This window comes from Hypanus sabinus, unplaced genomic scaffold, assembly GCF_030144855.1.
Source record: "Hypanus sabinus isolate sHypSab1 unplaced genomic scaffold, sHypSab1.hap1 scaffold_773, whole genome shotgun sequence".
Classification (NCBI taxonomy): Eukaryota; Metazoa; Chordata; class Chondrichthyes; order Myliobatiformes; family Dasyatidae; genus Hypanus; species Hypanus sabinus.
Window position 1 is genome coordinate 88567 of NW_026781624.1, and position 24870 is coordinate 113436.

Genomic DNA, 24870 nt, shown 5'->3' on the forward strand with positions numbered 1-24870 from the left:
GTCTGATAGGAGAGGACAGAAGTCTGATAGCAGAGCTGGGAGGTGATTGGTGAATGAGATACAGGGCTGGAGAAGGAGGAGTCTGATAGGAGAGGACAGAAGTCTGATAGGAGAGCTGGGAAGTGATTGGTGAACGAGATACAGGACTGGAGAAGGGGGAGTCTGATAGGAGAGGACAGAAGTCTGATAGGAGAGCTGGGAAGTGATTGGTGAACGAGATACAGGACTGGAGAAGGGGGAGACTGATAGAAGAGCTGGGAAGTGATTGGTGAACGAGATACAGGACTGGAGAAGGGGAGTCTGATAGGTGAGCTGGGAAGTGATTGGTGAATGAGATACAGGACTGGAGAAGGAGGAGTCTGATAGGAGAGGACAGAAGTCTGATAGAAGAGCTGGGAAGTGATTGGTAAATGAGATACGGCTGGAGAAGGGGGAGTCTGAGGAGAGGACAGCAGTCAGGAGAGCTGGGAAGTTGGTTGGTGAATGAAGCACAGGGCTGGAGAAGGGGGAGTCTGATAGGAGAAGACAAAAGTGATAGGAGAGCTGGGAAGTGATTGGTGAACGAGATACAGGACTGGAGAAGGGGGAGTCTGATAGGAGAGAACAGAAGTCTGATAGGAGAGCTGGGAAGTGATTGGTGAACGAGATACAGGGCTGGAGAAGGGAAAGCTGATAGGAGAGGACAGAAGTCTGATAGGAGAGCTGTGAAGTGATTGGTGAACGAGATACAGGGCAAGAGAAGGGGGAGTCTGATAGGAGAGGACAGAAGTCTGATAGGAGAGCTGGGAAGTGATTGGTTAATGAGATACGGCTGGAGAAGGGGGAGTCTGATAGGAGAGGACAGAAGTCAGGAGAGCTGGGAAGTTGGTTGGTGAACGAGACACAGGGCTGGTGAAGGGGGAGTCTGATAGGAGAAGACAGAACTGATAGGAGAGCTGGGAAGTGATTGGTGTACGAGATATAGGGCTGGAGAAGGGGGAGTCTGATAGGAGAGCTGGGAAGTGATTGCTGAATGAGATACAGGGCTGGAGATGGGGCTGTCTGATAGGAGAGCTGGGAAGTGATTGGTGAATGAGATACAGGGCTGGAGAAGGGGAGTCTGATAGGAGAGGACAGAAGTCTGATAGGAGAGCTGGGAAGTGATTGGTGAACGAGATACCGGACTGTAGAAGGGGGAGTCTGATAGGGGAGCTGGGAAGTGATTGGTGAACGAGATACAGGACTGGAGAAGGGGGAGTCTGATAGGAGAGAACAGAAGTCTGATAGGAGAGCTGGGAAGTGATTGGTGAACGAGATACAGGGCTGGAGAAGGGGGTGTCTGATAGGAGAGGACAGAAGTCTGATAGGAGAGCTGGGAGGTGATTGGTGAACGAGATACAGGGCTGGGGAAGGGGGAGTCTGATAGGAGAGCTGGGAAGTGATTGGTGAACGAGATACAGGACTGGAGAAGGGGGAGTCTGATAGGAGAGAACAGAAGTCTGATAGGAGAGCTGGGAAGTGATTGGTGAACGAGATACAGGGCTGGAGAAGGGGCAGTCTGATAGGAGAGAACAGAAGTCTGATAGGAGAGCTGGGAAGTGATTGGTGAACTAGATACAGGGCTGGAGAAGGGGGAGTCTGATAGGAGAGGACAGAAGTCTGATAGGAGAGCTGGGAAGTGATTGGTGAACGAGATACAGGACTGGAGAAGGGGGAGTCTGATAGGAGAGGACAGAAGTCTGATAGGAGAGCTGGGAAGTGATTGGTGAACGAGATACAGGACTGGAGAAGGGGGAGTCTGATAGGAGAGGACAGAAGTCTGATAGGAGAGCTGGGAGGTGATTGCTGAACGAGATACAGGGCTGGGGAAGGGGGAGTCTGATAGGAGAGCTGGGAAGTGATTGGTGAACGAGATACAGGACTGGAGAAGGGGGAGTCTGATAGGAGAGAACAGAAGTCTGATAGGAGAGCTGGGAAGTGATTGGTGAACGAGATACAGGGCTGGAGAAGGGGGAGTCTTATAGGAGAGGACAGAAGTCTGATAGGAGAGCTGGGAAGTGATTGGTGAACGAGATACAGGGCTGGAGAAGGGGGAGTCTGATAGGAGAGAACAGAAGTCTGATAGGAGAGCTGGGAAGTGATTGGTGAACGAGATACAGGGCTGGAGAAGGGGGAGTCTGATAGGAGAGGACAGAAGTCTGATAGGAGAGCTGGGAAGTGATTGGTGAACGAGATACAGGACTGGAGAAGGGGGAGTCTGATAGGAGAGGACAGAAGTCTGATAGGAGAGCTGGGAAGTGATTGGTGAACGAGATACAGGACTGGAGAAGGGGGAGTCTGAGAGGAGAGGACAGAAGTCTGATAGGAGAGCTGGGAAGTGATTGGTGAACGAGATACAGGTCTGGAGAAGGGGGAGTCTGATAGGAGAGGACAGAAGTCTGATAGGAGAGCTGGGAAGTGATTGGTTTATGAGATACGGCTGGAGAAGGGGGAGTCTGATAGGAGAGGACAGTAGTCAGGAGAGCTGGGAAGTTGGTTGGTGAACGAGACACAGGGCTGGAGAAGGGGGAGTCTGATAGGAGAGGACAGAAATCTGATAGGAGAGCTGGGAAGTGATTGGTGAACGAGATACAGGACTGGAGAAGGGGGAGTCTGATCGGAGAGCTGGGAAGTGATTGGTGAATGAGATACAGGGCTGGAGAAGGGGAGTCTGATTGGAGAGGATTGAAGTCTGATAGGAGAGCTGGGAAGTGATTGGTGAACGAGATACAGGGCTGGAGATGGGGGTGTCTGATAGGAGAGCTGGGAAGTGATTGGTGAATGAGATACAGGGCTGGAGAAGGGGAGTCTGATAGGAGAGGACAGAAGTCTGATAGGAGAGCTGGGAAGTGATTGGTGAACGAGATACCGGACTGTAGAAGGGGGAGTCTGATAGGGGAGCTGGGAAGTGATTGGTGAACGAGATACAGGACTGGAGAAGGGGGAGTCTGATAGGAGAGAACAGAAGTCTGATAGGAGAGCTGGGAGGTGATTGGTGAACGAGATACAGGGCTGGAGAAGGGGGAGTCTGATAGGAGAGCTGGGAAGTGATTGGTGAACGAGATACAGGACTGGAGAAGGGGGAGTCTGATAGGAGAGAACAGAAGTCTGATAGGAGAGCTGGGAAGTGATTGGTGAACGAGATACAGGGCTGGAGAAGGGGGAGTCTAATAGGAGAGGACAGAAGTCTGATAGGAGAGCTGGGAAGTGATTGGTGAACGAGATACAGGGCAAGAGAAGGGGGAGTCTGATAGGAGAGGACAGAAGTCTGATATGAGAGCTGGGAACTGATTGGTGAACGAGATACAGGGCTGGAGAAGGGGGAGTCTGATAGGAGAGGACAGAAGTCTGATAGGAGAGCTGGGAAGTGATTGGTGAACGAGATACAGGGCTGGAGAAGGGGAGTCTGATAGAAGAGCTGGGAAGTGATTGGTTGACGAGATACAGGACTGGAGAAGGGGGAGTCTGATAGGAGAGTACAGAAGTCTGATAGGAGAGCTGGGAAGTGATTGGTGAACGAGATACAGGGCTGGAGTAGGGGAGTCTGATAGAAGAGCTGGGAAGTGATTGGTGAACGAGATACAGGACTGGAGAAGGGGGAGTCTGATAGGAGAGAACAGAAGTCTGATAGGAGAGCTGGGAAGTGATTGGTGAACGAGATACCGGAGTGTAGAAGGGGGAGTCTGATAGGGGAGCTGGGAAGTGATTGGTGAACGAGATACAGGACTGGAGAAGGGGGAGTCTGATAGGAGAGAACAGAAGTCTGATAGGAGAGCTGGGAGGTGATTGGTGAACGAGATACAGGGCTGGAGAAGGGGGAGTCTGATAGGAGAGCTGGGAAGTGATTGGTGAACGAGATACAGGACTGGAGAAGGGGGAGTCTGATAGGAGAGAACAGAAGTCTGATAGGAGAGCTGGGAAGTGATTGGTGAACGAGATACAGGGCTGGAGAAGGGGGAGTCTAATAGGAGAGGACAGAAGTCTGATAGGAGAGCTGGGAAGTGATTGGTGAACGAGATACAGGGCAAGAGAAGGGGGAGTCTGATAGGAGAGGACAGAAGTCTGATATGAGAGCTGGGAACTGATTGGTGAACGAGATACAGGGCTGGAGAAGGGGGAGTCTGATAGGAGAGGACAGAAGTCTGATAGGAGAGCTGGGAAGTGATTGGTGAACGAGATACAGGACTGGAGAAGGGGGAGTCTGATAGGAGAGTACAGAAGTCTGATAGGAGAGCTGGGAAGTGATTGGTGAACTACATACAGGGCTGGAGAAGGGGGAGTCTGATAGGAGAGGACAGAAGTCTGATAGGAGAGCTGGGAAGTGATTGGTGAACGAGATACAGGGCTGGAGAAGGGGGAGTCTGATAGGAGAGGACAGAAGTCTGATAGGAGAGCTGGGAAGTGATTGGAGAACGAGATACTGGGCTGGAGAAGGGGGAGTCTGATAGGAGAGGACAGAAGTCTGATAGGAGAGCTGGGAAGTGATTGGTGAACGAGATACAGGACTGGAGAAGGGGGAGTCTGATAGGAGAGGACAGAAGTCTGATAGGAGAGCTGGGAAGTGAGTGGTGAACGAGATACAGGGCTGGAGAAGGGGGAGTCTGATTGGAGAGGACAGAAATCTGATAGGAGAGCTGGGAAGTGATTGGTGAACGAGATACAGGACTGGAGAAGGGGGAGTGATAGGAGAGGACAGAAGTCTGACAGGAGAGTTGGGAAGTGATTGGTGAACGAGAGACAGGACTGGAGAAGGGAAATCTGATAGGAGAGGACAGAAGTCTGATAGGAGAGCTGGGAAGTGATTGGAGAACCAGATACAGGACTGGAGAAGAGGGAGTCTGATAGGAGAGGACAGAAGTCTGATAGGAGAGCTGGGAAGTGATTGGTGAATGAGATACAGGATTGGAGAAGGGGGAGCCTGATAGGAGAGGACAGAAGTCTGATAGGAGAGCTGGGAAGTGATTGGTGAACGAGATACAGGACTGGAGAAGGGGGAGTCGGATAGGAGAGGACAGAAGTCTGATAGGAGAGCTGGGAAGTGATTGGTGAACGAGACACAGGACTGGAGAAGGGGGAGTCTGACAGGAGAGGACAGAAGTCTGACAGGAGAGCTGGGAAGTGATTGGTGAACGAGAGACAGGACTGCAGAAGGGAAATCTGATAGGAGAGGACAGAAGTCTGATAGGAGAGCTGGGAAGTGATTGGAGAACGAGATACAGGACTGGAGAAGAGGGAGTCTGATAGGAGAGGACAGAAGTCTGATAGGAGAGCTGGGAAGTGATTGGTGAATGAGATACAGGACTGGAGAAGGGGGAGTCTGATAGGAGAGGACAGAAGTCTGATAGGAGAGCTGTGAAGTTATTGGGGAACGAGATACAGGGCTGGAGAAGGGGGAGTCTGATAGGAGAGGACAGAAGTCTGATAGGAGAGCTGTGAAGTTATTGGTGAACGAGATACAGGACTGGAGAAGGGGGAGTGATAGGAGAGGACAGAAGTCTGACAGGAGTGCTGGGAAGTGATTGGTGAACGAGAGACAGGACTGGAGAAGGGAAATCTGATAGGAGAGGACAGAAGTCTGATAGGAGAGCTGGGAAGTGATTGGAGAACGAGATACAGGACTGGAGAAGAGGGAGTCTGATAGGAGAGGACAGAAGTCTGATAGGAGAGCTGGGAAGTGATTGGTGAATGAGATACAGGACTGGAGAAGGGGGAGTCTGATAGGAGAGGACAGAAGTCTGATAGGAGAGCTGGGAAGTGATTGGTGAACGAGATACAGGACTGGAGAAGGGGGAGTCTGATGGAGAGGACAGAAGTTTGATAGGAGAGCTGGGAAGTTGGTTGGTGAACGAGACACAGGACTGGAGAAGGGGGAGTTTGACAGGAGAGGACAGAAGTCTGACAGGAGAGCTGGGAAGTGATTGGTGAACGAGAGACAGGACTGGAGAAGGGAAATCTGATAGGAGAGGACAGAAGTCTGATAGGAGAGCTGGGAAGTGATTGGAGAACGAGATACAGGAGTGGAGAAGAGGGAGTCTGATAGGAGAGGACAGAAGTCTGATAGGAGAGCTGGGAAGTGATTGGTGAATGAGATACAGGACTGGAGAAGGGGGAGTCTGATAGGAGAGGACAGAAGTCTGATAGGAGAGCTGTGAAGTTATTGGGGAACGAGATACAGGGCTGGAGAAGGGGGAGTCTGATAGGAGAGGACAGAAGTCTGTTAGGAGAGCTGGGAAGTGACTGGTGAACGAGATACAGGACTGGAGAAGGGGGAGTCTGATAGGAGAGCTGGGAAGTGATTGGGGAACGAGATACAGGGCTGGAGAAGGGGGAGTCTGATAGGAGAGGACAGAAGTCTGATAGGAGAGCTGGGAAGTGATTGGTGAACGAGATACAGGGCTGGAGAAGGGGGAGTCTGATAGGAGAGGACAGAAGTCTGATAGGAGAGCTGGGAAGTGATTGGTGAACGAGATACAGGACTGGAGAAGGGGGAGTCTGATGTAGAGGACAGAAGTTTGATAGGAGAGCTGGGAAGTTGGTTGGTGAACGAGACACAGGACTGGAGAAGGGGGAGTCTGACAGGAGAGGACAGAAGTCTGACAGGAGAGCTGGGAAGTGATTGGTGAACGAGAGACAGGGCTGGAGAAGGGAAATCTGATAGGAGAGGTCAGAAGTCTGATAGGAGAGCTGGGAAGTGATTGGAGAACGAGATACAGGACTGGAGAAGAGGGAGTCTGATAGGAGAGGACAGAAGTCTGATAGGAGAGCTGGGAAGTGATTGGTGAATGAGATACAGGACTGGAGAAGGGGGAGTCTGATAGGAGAGGACAGAAGTCTGATAGGAGAGGTGTGAAGTTATTGGGGAACGAGATACAGGGCTGGAGAAGGGGGAGTCTGATAGGAGAGGACAGAAGTCTGATAGGAGAGCTGTGAAGTTATTGGGGAACGAGATACAGGGCTGGAGAAGGGGGAGTCTGATAGGAGAGGACAGAAATCTGATAGGAGAGCTGGGAAGTGATTGGTGAACGAGATACAGGACTGGAGAAGGGGGAGTGATAGGAGAGGACAGAAGTCTGACAGGAGTGCTGGGAAGTGATTGGTGAACGAGAGACAGGACTGGAGAAGGGGGAGTCTGATAGGAGAGGACAGAAGTCTGATAGGAGAGCTGGGAAGTGATTGGTGAACGAGATACAGGGCTGGAGAAGGGGGAGTCTGATAGGAGAGGACAGAAATCTGATAGGAGAGCTGGGAAGTGATTGGTGAATGAGATACAGCGCTGGAGAAGGGGGAGTCTGATAGGAGAGGACAGAAGTCTGATAGGAGAGCTGGGAAGTGATTGGTGAATGAGATACAGGACTGGAGAAGGGGGAGTCTGATAGGAGAAGACAGAAGTCTGATAGGAGAGCTGGGAAGTGATTGGTGAACGAGATACAGGGCTGGAGAAGGGGGAGTCTGATAGGAGAGCTGGGAAGTGACTGGTGAACGAGATACAGGACTGGAGAAGGGGGAGTCTGATAGGAGAGCTGGGAAGTGATTGGTGAACGAGATACAGGACTGGAGAAGGGGGAGCCTGATAGGAGAGGACAGAGGGCCACGGGAGAAAGAAAAGGGCACCGGAGAGAGGTGATAGGCAGGTGAGTAGATAAGGTGAGAGAGGAAATTGGGAGTGGAGAAAGGAGAAGGGGAGGAGTGGCTTTAGTGGAGGTTCAAGAAGTCAATGTTCATGCCATCACGTTGGAGGCTACCCAGCTGGAATAGGAGGTGTTCCTCCAACCTGAGTGTGGGCTCATCGTGACAGTCGGGGAGGCCATGGATTGACGTAACGGAATGGGAATGGGACATGGAATTAAATGGGTGGCTCCTGGGAGATCCGGCTTCTTCTGGCAGTCAGAACCTCAGTGTTCAGCGAAGTTGTGTTCCCCGTATACCGGTGAGATCCTTGCTTGTCTTTTTTCCCTCCGGTCTCGGCCCGTAACGTTGACTGTTCACTCTCTCCCATGGATGCTGAGTCCCTCCAGCATGTTGTGTGTGTGGATGTTGCTCGGAGCGAGATAGAAAGGGGGAGGGGGGAGCACCAGAGGGAGATGGAGAACAGGAGGGTAGCCTCCAACCTGATGGCATGAACATTGATTTCTCTAACTTTTGTTAATGCTCCTCTTCCCCTCCTTACCCCTTATTTAATTATTTATTATACCCCCCCCCCTCTCTTTTTTTCTCTCTCTGCCCATCACTCCTTGCCTGTTCTCCATCTCCCTCTGGTGCTCCCCTCCTCCTGTCTTTCTGCCGAGGCCTCCCGTCCCATGATCCTTTCCCTCCTCCAGCTCTGTATCCCTTTTGCCAATCAACTTTCCGGCTCTCAGCTTCATCCCACCCCCTCCTGTCTTCTCCTATCATTTCGCATTTCCCCCTCCGCCTCGCACTTTCAAATCTCTTGCTATCTCTTCTTTCAGTTTGTCCTGACGAAGGGTCTCGGCCCGAAACGTCGACAGTACTTCTCCCTGTAGACGCTGCCCGGCTTGCTGTGTTCCACCAGCACTTTGTGTGTGTATTTAATGTAACTGTTTTTTTCTGTATATATACCTAACATGTACCTCATTGTATAATCCAGTCTGGGATCCGATGTTAGGAAAGTGGACAATCAGGCCCTGGCGAGTATTGAGGAAGACAAAGAGACCGAGGATTAAAACACTCGTCGGTACACAAATTCCTGAGGGGTACAGACGGGGTAAACGCAAGCAGGCTTTCCTCCCCCACTGAGGTTGGGTGGGACGACAACCAGCGGTCACGGGGTCAACGGGGGAACGTTGAGAAGTTTAAGGGGGACGTGAGGGGAAACCTCTTTCAGAGGGCGCAGAACGAGCTGCCAGCACATGTGGTGAGTGCGAGCCCGATTTCACATTGAAGAGAACTTAGGTGCGTGGATAGTAGGGGCGTGCTGGTCGATGGGAGTAGGCAGTTTAAATGGTTTCCAGCAGGGTCCAGATGGGCTGAAGGGCCTTTTTCTGTGCTGTACCTCTCTCCAATTACAGAAAATTCTGTTTTTTTTTGTGGCAGCAGTACATAAAATTAGTACGTTCTGTGCAAAAGTTTCAGGCACTCCTGCTACATATGTGACCTCTGCACGGTGCTGAAGAGTTACGCATCGACAGGGATTTATATAAAATGTAAGAAGGTGTCGTCCGTTAAACTGCAAAGATAATAATTATACAGTCCAATCCAACACCGTCCTGTCGACTGGCTTGGCCACTCGGAAGGAGGGAGCCCAAGACCCCTGCGTGTATCCGCACTGTTGAAGCCTCGGTCATTAACACTGGCAGATCGGTTTACTGACGTCAGACGTGCGGGGAAAAGGTTGTCCCGTACTCCGTGCACACAGATCAGATCGCTGCACGGGGGCACTGAGGTTGAACAAGGTAAAGGAGTAACAGGACACAGAGTAGAGTGTGACAGCTACAGGGAAAGGGGGCGATGCACGACAAGGTGGGTGGACTGTCAGAATCACAATCAGATTTAACATCACTGGTATCGGTTGTGAAGTGTGTTAACTTTACTGCAGCAGTACAGTCAGGTATACACAGAAAAAAACACTGAGTTACAGTAAATACACACACAAAATGCTGGTGGAACACAGCAGGCCAGGCAGCATCTATAAGGAGAAGCACTGTCGACGTTTCAGCCCGAGACCCTTCGTCAGGACTAACTGAAAAGGAAGATAGTAAGAGATTTGAAAGTAGGAGGAAGAGGGGGAAAGGCGGAATGATAGGAGAAGTCAGGAGGGGGAGGGATGAAGCTGAGAGCCGGAAAGGTGATTGGCAAAAATTATACGGAGCTGGAGAAGGGAAAGGATCATGGGACGGGAGGCCTCAGGAGAAAGAAAGTGGGAGGGGGGAGCACCAGAGGGAGATGGAGAACAGGAGGGTAGCCTCCAACCTGATGGCATGAATATTGATTTCTCTAACTTCCTTTAATGCTCCTCCTCCCCTTCTTACCCCATCCCTGACATATTTATTATTCCCCCCTTTTTTTCCCTCTCTTTTCTCTCTCTGCCCATCACTCTTTGCCTGTTCTCCATCTCCCTTTGAATTTCCAGCATCTGCAGATTCCCTCGTTTTGCTTTTGATGATACAGCAGGGTCTTTTTGGAGACTCTTAGAAAAAAGAGGGCGGTGCAGTAGGGTAACTCTGGGGTAGGTTACGCGGTCGGCACAGCGTTGTGGGCCGAGGGGCCGGCGATATGCTGCAGGTTTCTGTGTTCTGTGTTCCAGTAAGCCCTGGCTCCAGCTGGCAGAGCCTCTGACCCCAACCGGGGGGGTGGGGGGGGGGGGAACGGGGACGTTTCAGGCCGAGAACTCTGCACCAGCACCGCGTGGGACGGGGCTGGGGGCAGGGGAGCGTGCGGAGGTGACCTCCGGGACTCATGCAGTCTCTCTCTTTCGATCACCCCCGCGCAGGGGACGAGGAGGTGCCCTCCTTCCGGAGCTGCGTCCTCTCCAGCCTGTTCGTCACTCACTGCGTGTGGCTGTCCGTGATGCAGCTGAGGCACTACCTGTTCATCGGCACGCTCAACCCAATGCTGACACTGCTGGCCGACGGCCACGCCAGCCTCGGTAACGGCGAGGGGCCGGGGGGAGGAGGGTGTGGTGGGAGGGGGCAGAGAGGGGAGAGAGGTACATCGAGAGGGAGAGAAGGGTGAAGTGAGTGGGCAAGGTGGGGGGAAGAGCACTGGAGGTGGGGGAGGAGGAGATGGAGAGGGGGGAGATGCAGGAGGTGGGGGAAAGGGAATTAGCAGGGGCGTGAGAGGGAGGTGGGGAGACGGAGGGGGAGGGGGACAGGAGAGGAGGAGTGAGATGGCGGAGAAGGTTATTAACGGTATATCTCTCATTCTTCCCCCCCCCCCCCACATGGCCGGAACTCCCCCCCCCCCCCCTCACAGTCAGCCAGTTCACCAACGCGTTTGCTGTCACTCAGTTCTGTGGTGTCTTCTTTGCCCCCTGGAACGGGCTGATCATGGATCGTAACAAGCGGGCGGCACAGCCTCAGAATGAACCTTCGGGTGAGGAGGGAGGGGTGGGGGAGAGGGACGGGGAGGAGGGAGGGTTTGTTGGAGTGGGGGAGAGGGACGGGAGGTTTGTTGGAGTGGGACAAGGAGGGAAGGGTGAAGAAGAGAGGCAGTGAGGATGGAGGGGTGTGGGAGAGGGATGGCGATGAGGGAGAGGGACACGAGAAGGGAGGGTTTGTGGGAGTGGGACGAGGAGGGTGAGGATGGTTGAGAGGGATGGATGGGAGAAGGGAGGGGTTGTGGATGAGGGAGAGGGGAGGGGAGAGAGAGGGACGGCGAGGAGGGAGGAGTGAAGGAGATGAATGGGAGAAGGGAGGAGTTGTGGGAGGGGGAGGAATGGGGAGAGAGAGGGATGGGGAGGAGGGAGGGGCGTGGGAGAGGGACGGGGAGGAGGGAGGGGTGTGGGAGAGGGACGGGGAGGAGGAATGGGGAGAGAGAGGGATGGGGAGGAGGGAGGGGCGTGGGAGAGGGACGGGGAGGAGGGAGGGGTGTGGGAGAGGGACGGGGAGGAGGAATGGGGAGAGAGAGGGACGGGGAGGAGGGAGGGGTGTGGGAGAGGGACGGGGAGGAGGGAGGGGTGTGGGAGAGGGACGGGGAGGAGGGAGGGTTTGTTGAAGTGTGGGGAGGGGTGAGGGAGAGGGATGGCGAGGGGATGAGGGAGAGGGACGGGAGGTTTGTTGGAGGGGGACAAGGAGGGAAGGGTGAAGGAGAGAGGCAGTGAGGATGGAGGGGTGTGGGAGAGGGATGGCGATGAGGGAGAGGGACACGAGAAGGGAGGGTTTGTGGGAGTGGGACGAGGAGGGTGAGGATGGTTGAGGGGGATGGATGGAAGAAGGGAGGAGTTGTGGGAGAGGGACGAGGGGGAGGGATGGGTGTGGGAGAAGGGAGGAAGTCACTAATATCTGTGTCTGTTTCCCCGCAAACCCCCAGTCAGCCCTGCAGCCCGACGGTTGACGGAAACGAAGGCCACTGTCCTCTCCCTCGCCATCACCGTGTCGCAGTGCGTCTGCTTCTCCCTGTGCGCGGCCATTCCTGTGCTGAACATCCAGTACCTCACCTTCGTTCTACAAGTCGTGAACCGCTCCTTCCTCTATGGGGGACACGCGGCATTCATCGCCACAGCGTATGTCAGAACCCTCTCCTTCCTCATGGACTCTCCGTTTCCCACGCCGGGGGTTTAAACGTGCACGTTTCCCATCTCTATATCTCACGCCGGGGGTTTAAACGTGCACGTTTCCCATCTCTATATCCCACACCGGGGGTTTAACCGTGCACGTTCCCCGTCTCCGTATCCCACGCCGGGGGTTTAACCGCACACGTTTCCCATCTCTATATCCCATGCCGGGGGTTTAACCGCGCACGTTTCCCATCTCTATATCCCACGCCGGGGGTTTAATCACACACGTTTCCCATCTCTATATCTCACGCCGGGGGTTTAACCGTGCACGTTTCCCATCTCTATATCCCACACCGGGGGTTTAACCGTGCACGTTTCCCATCTCTATATCTCACGCCGGGGGTTTAACCGTGCACGTTTCCCATCTCTATATCCCACACCGGGGGTTTAACCGTGCACGTTTCCCATCTCTATATCCCACGCCGGGGGTTTAACCGTGCACGTTTCCCATCTCTATATCCCACACCGGGGGTTTAACCGTGCACGTTTCCCATCTCTATATCTCACGCCGGGGGTTTAACCGTGCACGTTCCCCGTCTCCGTATCCCACGCCGGGGGTTTAACCGCACACGTTTCCCATCTCTATATCTCACGCCGGGGGTTTAACCGTGCACGTTTCCCATCTCTATATCCCACGCCGGGGGTTTAACCGTGCACGTTTCCCATCTCTATATCCCACGCCGGGGGTTTAATCGCGCACGTTTCCCATCTCTATATCCCATGCCGGGGGTTTAACCGCGCACGTTTCCCATCTCTATATCTCACGCCGGGGGTTTAACCGCGCAAGTTCCCTGTCTCCATATCCCACGCCGGGGGTTTAACCGCGCACAGTTCCCCATCTCCGTATCCCACGCCGGGGTTTAACCACACACGGATCCCGTCTCCGTATCCCACACCGGGGGTTTAACCGCGCACGTTTCCCATCTCCGTATCCCACGCCGGGGGTTTAACCACACACGGATCCCGTCTCCGTATCCCACACCGGGGGTTTAACCGCGCACGTTTCCCATCTCCGTATCCCACGCCGGGGGTTTAACCGCGCAAGTTCCCTGTCTCCATATCCCACGCCAGGGGTTTAACCGTGCACGTTTCCCATCTCTATATCCCACGCCGGGGGTTTAACCGTGCACGTTTCCCATCTCTATATCCCACACCGGGGGTTTAACCGTGCACGTTCCCCGTCTCCGTATCCCACGCCGGGGGTTTAACCGCACACGTTTCCCATCTCTATATCTCACGCCGGGGGTTTAACCGTGCACGTTTCCCATCTCTATATCCCACGCCGGGGGTTTAACCGTGCACGTTTCCCATCTCTATATCCCACGCCGGGGGTTTAACCGCGCACGTTTCCCATCTCTATATCCCATGCCGGGGGTTTAACCGCGCACGTTTCCCATCTCTATATCTCACGCCGGGGGTTTAACCGCGCAAGTTCCCTGTCTCCATATCCCACGCCGGGGGTTTAACCGCGCACAGTTCCCCATCTCCGTATCCCACGCCGGGGTTTAACCACACACGGATCCCGTCTCCGTATCCCACACCGGGGGTTTAACCGCGCACGTTTCCCATCTCCGTATCCCACGCCGGGGGTTTAACCACACACGGATCCCGTCTCCGTATCCCACACCGGGGGTTTAACCGCGCACGTTTCCCATCTCCGTATCCCACGCCGGGGGTTTAACCGCGCAAGTTCCCTGTCTCCATATCCCACGCCAGGGGTTTAACCGTGCACGTTTCCCATCTCTATATCCCACGCCGGGGGTTTAACCGTGCACGTTTCCCATCTCTATATCTCACGCCGGGGGTTTAACCGTGCACGTTTCCCATCTCTATATCCCACGCCGGGGGTTTAACCGTGCACGTTTCCCATCTCTATATCCCACGCCGGGGGTTTAACCGTGCACGTTTCCCATCTCTATATCCCACGCCAGGGGTTTAACCGTGCACGTTTCCCATCTCTATATCCCACGCCAGGGGTTTAACCGTGCACGTTTCCCATCTCTATATCTCACACCGGGGGTTTAACCGTGCACGTTTCCCATCTCTATATCCCACGCCGGGGGTTTAACCGTGCACGTTCCCCATCTCCGTATCCCACGTCGGGGGTTTAACCGCGCAAGTTCCCTGTCTCCATATCCCACGCCGGGGATTTAACCGTGCACGTTCCCCGTCTCCGTATCCCACGCCGGGGGTTTAACCGTGCACGTTTCCCGTCTCCGTTTCCCACTCCGGGGGTTTAACCGTGCACGTTTCCCGTCTCCGTTTCCCACTCCGGGGGTTTAACCGTGCACGTTTCCCGTCTCCGTTTCCCACTCCGGGGGTTTAACCGCACGCGGTTCCCGTCTCCGTATCCCAGGCCGGGGGTTTAACCGCATACGGTTCCCGTCTCCGTATCCCAGGCCGGGGGTTTAACCGCACACGGTTCCCGTCTCCGTATCCCAGGCCGTGGGTTTAACCGCACACGGTTCCCATCTCTGTATCCCAGGCCGGGGTTTTAACCGCACACGGTTCCCGTCTCCGTATCCCACGCCAGGGGTTTAACCGCACACGGTTCCCGTCTCCGTATCCCACGCCGGGGGTTTAACCGCGCAAGTTCCCCGTCTCCATATCCCACGCCGGGGGTTTAACCATGCACGTTCCCCATCTCTGTATCTCACGCCGGGGGTTTAACCGTGCACGTTTCCCATCTCTATATCCCACGCCGGGGGTTTAACCGTGCACATTTCCCATCTCTATATCCCACGCCGGGGGTTTAACCGCGCAAGTTCCCTCTCTCCATATCCCACGCCGGGGGTTTAACCGCACACGTTTTCCGTCTCCGTTTCCCACTCCGGGGGTTTAACCGCACACGTTTCCCGTCTCCGTTTCCCACTCCGGGGGTTTAACCGCACACGTTTCCCGTCTCCGTATCCCAGGCCGGGGGTTTAACCGCGCACGGTTCCCGTGTCCGTATCCCAGGCCGGGGGTTTAACCGCGCACGTTTCCCGTCTCCGTATCCCACGCCGGGGGTTTAACCGCGCACGGTTCCCGTGTCCGTATCCCAGGCCGGGGGTTTAACCGCGCACGTTTCCCGTCTCCGTATCCCACGCCGGGGGTTTAACCGCGCACGGTTCCCGTGTCCGTATCCCAGGCCGGGGGTTTAACCGCGCACGGTTCCCGTGTCCGTATCCCACTCCGGGGGTTTAACCGCACACGTTTCCCGTCTCCGTATCCCAGGCCGGGGGTTTAACCGCGCACGGTTCCCGTGTCCGTATCCCAGGCCGGGGGTTTAACCGCGCACGTTTCCCGTCTCCGTATCCCACGCCGGGGGTTTAACCGCGCACGGTTCCCGTGTCCGTATCCCAGGCCGGGGGTTTAACCGCGCACGTTTCCCGTCTCCGTATCCCACGCCGGGGGTTTAACCGCGCACGGTTCCCGTGTCCGTATCCCAGGCCGGGGGTTTAACCGCACACGGTTCCCGTCTCCGTATCCCACGCCGGGGTTTAACCACACACGATTCCCGTCTCTGTATCCCACGCCGGGGGTTTAACCGCACACGGTTCCCGTCTCCGTATCCCACGCCGGGGGTTTAACCGCGCACGTTTCCCATCTCTATATCCCACACCGGGGGTTTAACCGTGCACGTTTCCCATCTCTATATCCCACACCGGGGGTTTAACCGTGCACGTTTCCCATCTCTATATCTCACGCCGGGGGTTTAACCGCGCACGGTTCCCGTCTCCGTATCCCACGCCGGGGGTTTAACCGCACACGGTTCCTGTCTCCGTATCCCACGCCGGGGGTTTAACCGCGCAAGTTCCCTGTCTCCGTATCCCACGCCGGGGGTTTAACCACACACGGTTCCCGACTCCGTATCCCACGCCGGGGGTTTAACCGCACACGGTTCCCGTCTCCGTATCCCACGCCGGGGATTAATCGCGCCCGCTGTGAGGTGCTGACGAGCTGCTCTGTCTGCAGTTTCCCACCCTGTCACTTTGGGAAGGTGTACGGCCTGGTGATGGCCATCTCCGCCGTGGTCTCCCTCCTGCAGTACCCCTGCTTTGCTCTGGTGAAGGGCCCCCTGAATGACGACCCACTCTATGTGAGTATGCCCACCCTCACACTCCCCCTTTCTCCCCATCCTCTCATCCAGTTTAAACAGTGAGTTACTGGGCAGGTGCTAACCCCACCCCTCTCTCTCTCTCTATCCCTCCTACAGATGAACATTGGCTTTGTCATCCTCTCGGCCCTCGCCTTCGTTCACCCCATCAATGTCTACCTCCACTGCAGGCGCCAGGCACAGCCCAGGCCACCTGCGGGTGCCCCTGCGGTCGACGTGCCGGCGGAAGACGGGAAGGCCGTCTCTCCGGCCAGGGAGTTGGACATCTGACCTGTGATGGTGGGGAGGGGCGGGCGGAGCCCGGCTGGAGGGTTCCCTCGGGCTTGGAGGCAGGGTTCAAGGGCTGTCTCCCGTCAGGAACAGCTTGGAGTTGGGGGTGAGTTGGAGTGGGAGTTTGGGGTTGGTGGTGGGGGGGGGGGGGGGGTTCATCGACGGGATTCAGGAGGAAGTCTCTGTTACAGTATGGCACACACAAATGCCTCCCAACTCCTTCCTCCTCCTCCTGCCTCTTTCCCCTTCCCCTCTGCCCCTGCCCCTCCTCTCTCTGCACTTCCTGTCTGTTCACTCTCTCTCTCCCTCTTCCCTCCTTCCCCTTGCTCCCCTTCCCTCCCTCCCTCCTTCCCCCTCTCTCCTTCTCCCTCTCTCCCCCACCCTCTCCCCACTCTCAACCTCATTCCTTTTCTACCCTTTCCACATTCTCTCTCTCCCCTCTCCACCCTCTTTTGCCCTACCTGTGTCCCTCTTTACTTAACCTCTCCACCCCCACTATAACCAATTATCCTCCCTCCCCTTCTTAAAGTTGCCTGATCCGGCGACTTACGGTCATAAGGAAAGTTTCAGTTACCGCAAGCATCGTGTGCAGCGTTGCCCTTTTAAGAAAGTGGGTAGAGGGGCCCATCCGCTCTCCCTCCGAGTCCTCCAGGCATCTGCTGCCCTTTGAAGGGCCTCGGAACTGCTGAAGTTACTCCGACCGGGATTCCCATTGGCTGGTTGCAGGAGCAATTTCTGTTTTAAGGGCGCGGCAGCTATGGGGTCCACAAGTGAAGCAGTGTTACAAATGCAGAATTGTCTGTTACACCATGGCAGAGGGCATGGGTCGTGGTCTCCTTTTCAACACAACAGGAAACGCAAAGTCTTGATAAGGCGTCAATGGAGGGGACCGTTTTGGAAGCTCTCGCTGCAGTTTCCGAGGGAGGGAGGGTAGAAAGCTCCCGGAGTGGGAAATACGGAGACCGGGAACCGTGCACGGTGAAACTCCCGGTGTGGGATTCGAAAGGTGAGAGAGGGGAAGTGTGGGAAAGTGGGGGAGCCTGTGAGTTACGGTATCATTTGGAGGTGCAAGGCCTCTGAAAAATTGTATTCATTTTCCTTTGTGGAAGTACAGAAAGGTGCAAAGGTCTGAGGCACCGAAGGTGCCCAGTACTTTGCCAACATGGAGCACAGAGTGAGTCTGAAAATCAGGCGGAAGTGTAGGATGTTGGGAATGGAGAGGGTGGAGCTCCACGGGAGGGGTGTGGGACAGGTGGCGGAGAAGGGCTGCGGACTTACCCGACACGAGATGCCAGGCGAGATCAATTGACTCCAAACAATTGGATGGTTGACCTCTCCGGTGCGTCCCGCTAGTTTCCCTCTCCTTTCCCCTTCTCCCAACTGCGATCGCCTCCCCCTTCCCATTCTCAGTCGGCAGTGCAGACCGACGTCAACGCTGTTTATCATCACTCACACACATGTCGTGAAGTCTGTCACTTAATGTTTGTGGCAGCAGTCAGGTGCAGTACCTAAAATTACCACAACACTGTGCAAAAGGTTCAGGACACCTTACCCAAGTGTCCAGTACTGCTTTTTAAAGACTTTCAGAGCAACAGTGTACAGTTGAAGTTTTGAAATCCGAACGAGCTTTTCAAGCACTTTATCATGATGAGTTTAAAGTCTTGAAGTCTGAACGTACAAAGTATAAGGAATTAAAATACAACTCGCTAAAATTTAAAGGTGACTCATTTTTCTGTTATTCAGGAGTTTTCTAGGTGGAATTGTGACAGACACGGTGTGGAGCTCCCTCTACATCACCCCCACAGTGTCCCCCCCCACTTTATCCCCAGTGTGGACACCGAGCGCTCCCGGGACACGGTGTGGAGCTCCCTCTACATCACCCCCACAGTGTGTCCCCCCACTTTATCCCCAGTGTGGGCACCAAGCGCTCCCGGGACACGGGTCAGACACGGTGTGGAGCTCCCTCTACATCACGCCCACAGTGTGTCCCCCCACTTTATCCCCAGTGTGGGCACCGAGCGCTCCCGGGACACGGGTCAGACACGGTGTGGAGCTCCCTCTACATCACCCCCACAGTGTGTCCCCCCACTTTATCCCCAGTGTGGGCACCGAGTGCTCCCGGGACACGGGTCAGACACGGTGTGGAGCTCCCTCTACATCACCCCCACAGTGTGTCCCCCCACTTTATCCCCAGTGTGGACACCGAGCGCTCCCGGGACAGGTCAGACAGGTCAGACACGGTGTGGAGCTCCCTCTACATCACCCCCACAGTGTGTCCCCCACTTTATCCCCAGTGTGGGCACCGAGTGCTCCCGGGACACGGGTCAGACACGGTGTGGAGCTCCCTCTACATCAGCCCCACAGTGTGTCCCCCACTTTATCCCCAGTGTGGACACCGAGCGCTCCCGGGACACGGGTCAGACACGGTGTGGAGCTCCCTCTACATCAGCCCCACAGTGTGTCCCCCACTTTATCCCCAGTGTGGGTACCGAGCGCTCCCGGGACACGGGTCAGACACGGTGTGGAGCTTCCTCTTCATCACCCCCACAGTGTGTCCCTCCACTTTATCCCCAGTGTGGGCACCGAGTGCTCCCGGGACACGGGTCAGACACGGTGTGGAGCTCCCTCTACATCACCCCCACAGTGTGTCCCCCACTTTATCCCCAGTGTGGACACCGAGCGCTCCCGGGACACGGGTCAGACACGGTGTGGAGCTCCCTCTACATCACCCCCACAGTGTGTCCCCCCACTTTATCCCCAGTGTGGACACCGAGCGCTCCCGGGACACGGGTCAGACACGGTGTGGAGTTCCCTCTACATCACCCCCACAGTGTGTCCCCCCACTTTATCCCCAGTGTGGACACCGAGCGCTCCCGGGACACGGGTCAGACACGGTGTGGAGCTCCCTCTACATCACCCCCACAGTGTGTCACCCCCACTTTATACCCAGTGTGGACACCGAGCGCTCCCGGGACACGGGTCAGACACGGTGTGGAGCTCCCTCTTCATCACCCCCACAGTGTGTCCCCCCACTTTATCCCCAGTGTGGACACCGAGCGCTCCCGGGACACGGTGTGGAGCTCCCTCTACATCACCCCCACAGTGTGTCCCCCCACTTTATCCCCAGTGTGGGCACCAAGCGCTCCCGGGACACGGGTCAGACACGGTGTGGAGCTCCCTCTACATCACGCCCACAGTGTGTCCCCCCACTTTATCCCCAGTGTGGGCACCGAGCGCTCCCGGGACACGGGTCAGACACGGTGTGGAGCTCCCTCTACATCACCCCCACAGTGTGTCCCCCCACTTTATCCCCAGTGTGGGCACCGAGTGCTCCCGGGACACGGGTCAGACACGGTGTGGAGCTCCCTCTACATCACCCCCACAGTGTGTCCCCCCACTTTATCCCCAGTGTGGACACCGAGCGCTCCCGGGACAGGTCAGACAGGTCAGACACGGTGTGGAGCTCCCTCTACATCACCCCCACAGTGTGTCCCCCACTTTATCCCCAGTGTGGGCACCGAGTGCTCCCGGGACACGGGTCAGACACGGTGTGGAGCTCCCTCTACATCAGCCCCACAGTGTGTCCCCCACTTTATCCCCAGTGTGGACACCGAGCGCTCCCGGGACACGGGTCAGACACGGTGTGGAGCTCCCTCTACATCAGCCCCACAGTGTGTCCCCCACTTTATCCCCAGTGTGGGTACCGAGCGCTCCCGGGACACGGGTCAGACACGGTGTGGAGCTTCCTCTTCATCACCCCCACAGTGTGTCCCTCCACTTTATCCCCAGTGTGGGCACCGAGTGCTCCCGGGACACGGGTCAGACACGGTGTGGAGCTCCCTCTACATCACCCCCACAGTGTGTCCCCCACTTTATCCCCAGTGTGGACACCGAGCGCTCCCGGGACACGGGTCAGACACGGTGTGGAGCTCCCTCTACATCACCCCCACAGTGTGTCCCCCCACTTTATCCCCAGTGTGGACACCGAGCGCTCCCGGGACACGGGTCAGACACGGTGTGGAGTTCCCTCTACATCACCCCCACAGTGTGTCCCCCCACTTTATCCCCAGTGTGGACACCGAGCGCTCCCGGGACACGGGTCAGACACGGTGTGGAGCTCCCTCTACATCACCCCCACAGTGTGTCACCCCCACTTTATACCCAGTGTGGACACCGAGCGCTCCCGGGACACGGGTCAGACACGGTGTGGAGCTCCCTCTTCATCACCCCCACAGTGTGTCCCCCCACGTTATCCCCAGTGTGGGCACCGAGCGATCCCGGGACACGGGTCAGACACGGTGTGGAGCTCCCTCTTCATCACCGCCACAGTGTGTCCCCCCACTTTATCCCCAGTGTGGGCACCGAGCACTCCCGGGCCACGGGTCAGACACGGTGTGGAGCTCCCTCTACATCACCCCCACAGTGTGTCCCCCCACGTTATCCCCAGTGTGGGCACCGAGCGCTCCCGGGACACGGGTCAGACACGGTGTGGAGCTCCCTCTACATCACCCCCACAGTGTGTCCCCCCACTTTATCCCCAGTGTGGACACCGAGCGCTCCCGGGACACGGGTCAGACACGGTGTGGAGCTCCCTATACATCACCCCCACAGTGTGTCCCCTCACTTTATCCCCAGTGTGGACACCGAGCGCTCCCGGGACACGGGTCAGACACGGTGTGGAGCTCCCTCTACATCACCCCCACAGTGTGTCCCCCCACTTTATCCCCAGTGTGGACACCGATCGCTCCCGGGACACGGTGTGGAGCTCCCTCTACATCACCCCCACAGTGTGTCCCCCCCACTTTATCCCCAGTGTGGACACCGAGCGCTCCCGGGACACGGGTCAGACACGGTGTGGAGGTCCCTCTTCATCACCCCCACAGTGTGTCCCCCCACGTTATCCCCAGTGTGGGCACCGAGCGATCCCGGGACACGGGTCAGACACGGTGTGGAGCTCCCTCTTCATCACCGCCACAGTGTGTCCCCCCACTTTATCCCCAGTGTGGGCACCGAGCGCTCCCGGGACACGGGTCAGACACGGTGTGGAGCTCCCTCTACATCACCCCCACAGTGTGTCCCCCACTTTATCCCCAGTGTGGGCACCGAGCGCTCCCGGGACACGGGTCAGACACGGTGTGGAGCTCCCTCTACATCACCCCCACAGTGTGTCCCCCCACTTTATCCCCAGTGTGGACACCGAGCGCTCCCGGGACACGGGTCAGACACGGTGTGGAGCTCCCTCTACATCACCCCCACAGTGTGTCCTCCCCCACTTTATCCCCAGTGTGGGCACCGAGCGCTCCCGGGACACGGGTCAGACACGGTGTGGAGCTCCCTCTTCATCACCCCCACATCACACTTCCTTGCTCCAAGGTGGGGGTAGTTTCCCTCATCTGTAACCACCCCTTTCTTCCTCAATCTGACTTGGGTGATTTTCCCCATCATGAGCTCGCTCCTCTGCCTCACTCTGGGGGGTACTTGCCCATCTATAACCTCCCCGCTCTCCCTCGCTCAACAGAGGTAATTTTCCCTGTCTGTAAACACCAATCTCCGCCTCGCTCCAATGGAGGGTGGATCTCTCCGTCAATAAAACATCTCTTGCTCTGCAGGGTAATTTTCCCCGCTTATAATCACCCCTCTGCTCCTGGCTCTGGGGGATAATTTTTCCCATCTATAACCACCCCTCTCTCGCTCGCTGTGTGGGGTAAATTTCCCTGTCTATAACGACCCCACTCCCACTCGCTCCGACAGGAGGTTACTATTCCCTGTCTATAACTACCCCTCACTGCCTAGATGTGGGTGGGGGGTTGATTGTCCCCACATATTCCTCAGAGATGACAGAGGAGAACACAGACTGATGCCTTACATTTTATTTTTATATCTTACAATCTCGTTCTGTGCCGATACATTTGGGGGCGGGCTGGGAGGACTCGCCCCCCCCCCCCTCACCCCAGGCACCGTCTCTTCCCACTGGCCGTGTCCCCGGCCCTCCGAGGCCGCTTCCCATGCCTCAGCGCCGCCTCCAGCCCCTCAGCCCTCTCGGCCAGCACGTTGCGGCCCAGGCCGTTGACCCGGGCAGCCCGCTCCCTCTCGGCCTGCGCCCGGACCCTCTCCCACTCCCGCTCCGCCCGCAGCTCTTCCGCGGGCGGCCACGAGACCCCTGGGGACTGGGGCGAGGCGGGGGCCAGAGGCATAGAGGGGTCCGCGGGCGGGGAGGGGGGCGGCGTCTCGGGGCCGCCCCGCTCATAAGGCGTGGCGCAGAGGCAGCGGCGAGGTCTCTTCTCCCTTTGTGGTGGCTCCAGTGACGGAGGGGATTCATCGTTGGTGCCTGTGGGGAGTGGGGTGCGGGGTGGGGGAGAGGGAGGCGGAGACAGAGAGGGAGAGGGAGTTAACTGCAGGCCCTTCTGCCCATTTGGACCGTGCTGGCCCAGACTCCCATCGGCCCATTTCCCTCCAAGCCTTTCCTGCCTGACTGCCTTTCCGATGCCCCTGGCAGTGCGGCCCACACAGCCTGGATGTGGGGAAGTTGCCCCTCGAGATCTCTCTCTCGCCCTCACCCTAAACCTGTCGCCTCTAGATCTCGATTTTCCCCACCACCGGAGGCGAGAAAGTCTGTGCGCCTTCACCCTCGCTGTGCCCCGCACGGCTCTGCAGGGTGGCCGGGGAATGAAGTCCGAACTCGCTCGCTCGCCCTCCCTCTGTAACTCCCGGCCGCGTCTTCGCAAATCTCCCTCTGCGCTCCTTCCAGCTCAGTGGCATCTTGCTTTCTTTTTCAATCTTTTTATTCAGTCACTGAGAGTAAGCATGCAGGTATAGCAGGCCGTGAAGAAAGCTAATGGCATCTTGGCCTTCATAACGAGGGGAGTTGAGTACAGGAGCAAAGAGGTCCTTCTGCAGCTGTACAGGGCCCTTGTGAGACCCCACCTGGAGTATTGTGTGCAGTTTCAGTCTCCAAATCTGAGGAAGGACATTCTTGCTATTGAGGGAGTGCAGCGTAGGTTCACGAGGTTAATTCCCGGGATGGCGGGACTGTCATATGTTGAAAGATTGGAGTGGCTGGGCTTGTATACACTGGAATTTAGAAGGATGAGAGGGGATCTGATTGAAACTTATAAGATTATTAAGGGACTGGACACGCTGGAGGCAGGAAGCATGTTCCCGATGTTGGGGGAGTCCCGAACCAGAGGACACAGTTTAAGAATAAGGGGTCGGCCATTTAGAACGGAGTTGAGGAAAAACTTTTTGACCCAGAGAGTGGTGGATCTGTGGAATGCTCTGCCTCAGAAGGCAGTGGAGGCCAATTCTCTGGATGCTTTCAAGAGAGAGTTAGATAGAGCTCTGATAGATAGCGGGGTCAAGGGATATGGGTAGAGGGCAGGAATTGTGTATGATCAGCCGTGATCACAGTGAAAGGCGGTGCTGGCTAGAAGGGCCGAACGGCCTGCTCCTGTACCTATTGTCTATTTCAAATTAATAAACATAGGTATAATGATATTGACACCTGGAGATCAGGATTACATTAATAACGGTCAGCCTGTAGAAACACAGATTCCAAGCAACAAATGTAGTTTAGCCTCCCAATCTCTTAGCAACTAACCATGAAAAGAATATTTTGTAAAAAAAAAACCCCAACCTGAAAAAGAAGCTAAATAGAAACAAAGATTGTCAACTTCTCGAGCCGAGACCCTTTGTCAGGACTAACCGAAAGAACTGACGAAGGGTCTCGGCCCGAAACGTTGACAGTGCTTCTCCCTATAGACGCTGGCTGGCCTGCTGCGTCCCACTGGCACTTTGTGTGTGTTGCTTAAATTTCCAGCATCGGCAGATTTCCTCGTGTTAGCAAAGACTGGGCTGCCATTTTTTCATCGGTTAAAATTATAATTTGTCCTTAACTCCGCTACTCTACATCTGAGCAAAAAATTTACTGAGAAAAGGATTCAGAAAGGGTCAGCTTACATCATATGAAAATATTGAATAAGTGGCCTCCCAAGTTTCTTCAAATTTAACCGAAGGATCCGTAGTACCGCTCCCAATTTTCCCCCCCAAGTTTAAACATGCTATTGTTCGGGAAAACCACTATAATGTGGTGGTGGTGGTGGGGGGCGGGGTTGGAATCTTGCCGTTTAAGTAAAATGGATCTGCTGGCTGGATGGGATATGCCAGAGAGTAGTGGTGGATAACTGTTTGTCAGGTTGGAGGCCGGTGACTAGCGGTGTGCCTCAGGGATCTGTACTGGGTCCAATGTTGTTTT

The 24870-nt window shown here is 55.9% G+C and overlaps 1 protein-coding gene across 1 annotated transcript; it reads left to right on the forward strand.

Annotated features, from left to right (window-relative positions):
- Positions 1-10416: 10416 nt before the first annotated feature.
- LOC132390115 (equilibrative nucleobase transporter 1-like) lies at positions 10417-16725 on the forward strand. Its single transcript, XM_059962704.1, has 5 exons — positions 10417-10621; positions 10948-11067; positions 12004-12196; positions 16208-16331; positions 16449-16725. Exons 1-5 carry the CDS (start codon positions 10432-10434, stop codon positions 16617-16619), a joined length of 798 nt encoding a protein of 265 aa, XP_059818687.1. The 5' UTR covers positions 10417-10431; the 3' UTR covers positions 16620-16725.
- The last annotated feature ends 8145 nt before the right edge of the window (positions 16726-24870 follow it).

Excerpts from the sequence above, each read along its gene's own strand:
- LOC132390115 (XM_059962704.1), top strand. The coding sequence starts at position 10,432 with ATGCAGTCTCTCTCTTTCGATCACCCCCGCGCAGGGGACGAGGAGGTG. Across the intron at positions 10,622-10,947 it reads CGACGGCCACGCCAGCCTCG|TCAGCCAGTTCACCAACGCG; the intron begins GTAACGGCGAGG and ends CCCCCCTCACAG. Across the intron at positions 16,332-16,448 it reads TGAATGACGACCCACTCTAT|ATGAACATTGGCTTTGTCAT; the intron begins GTGAGTATGCCC and ends TCCCTCCTACAG.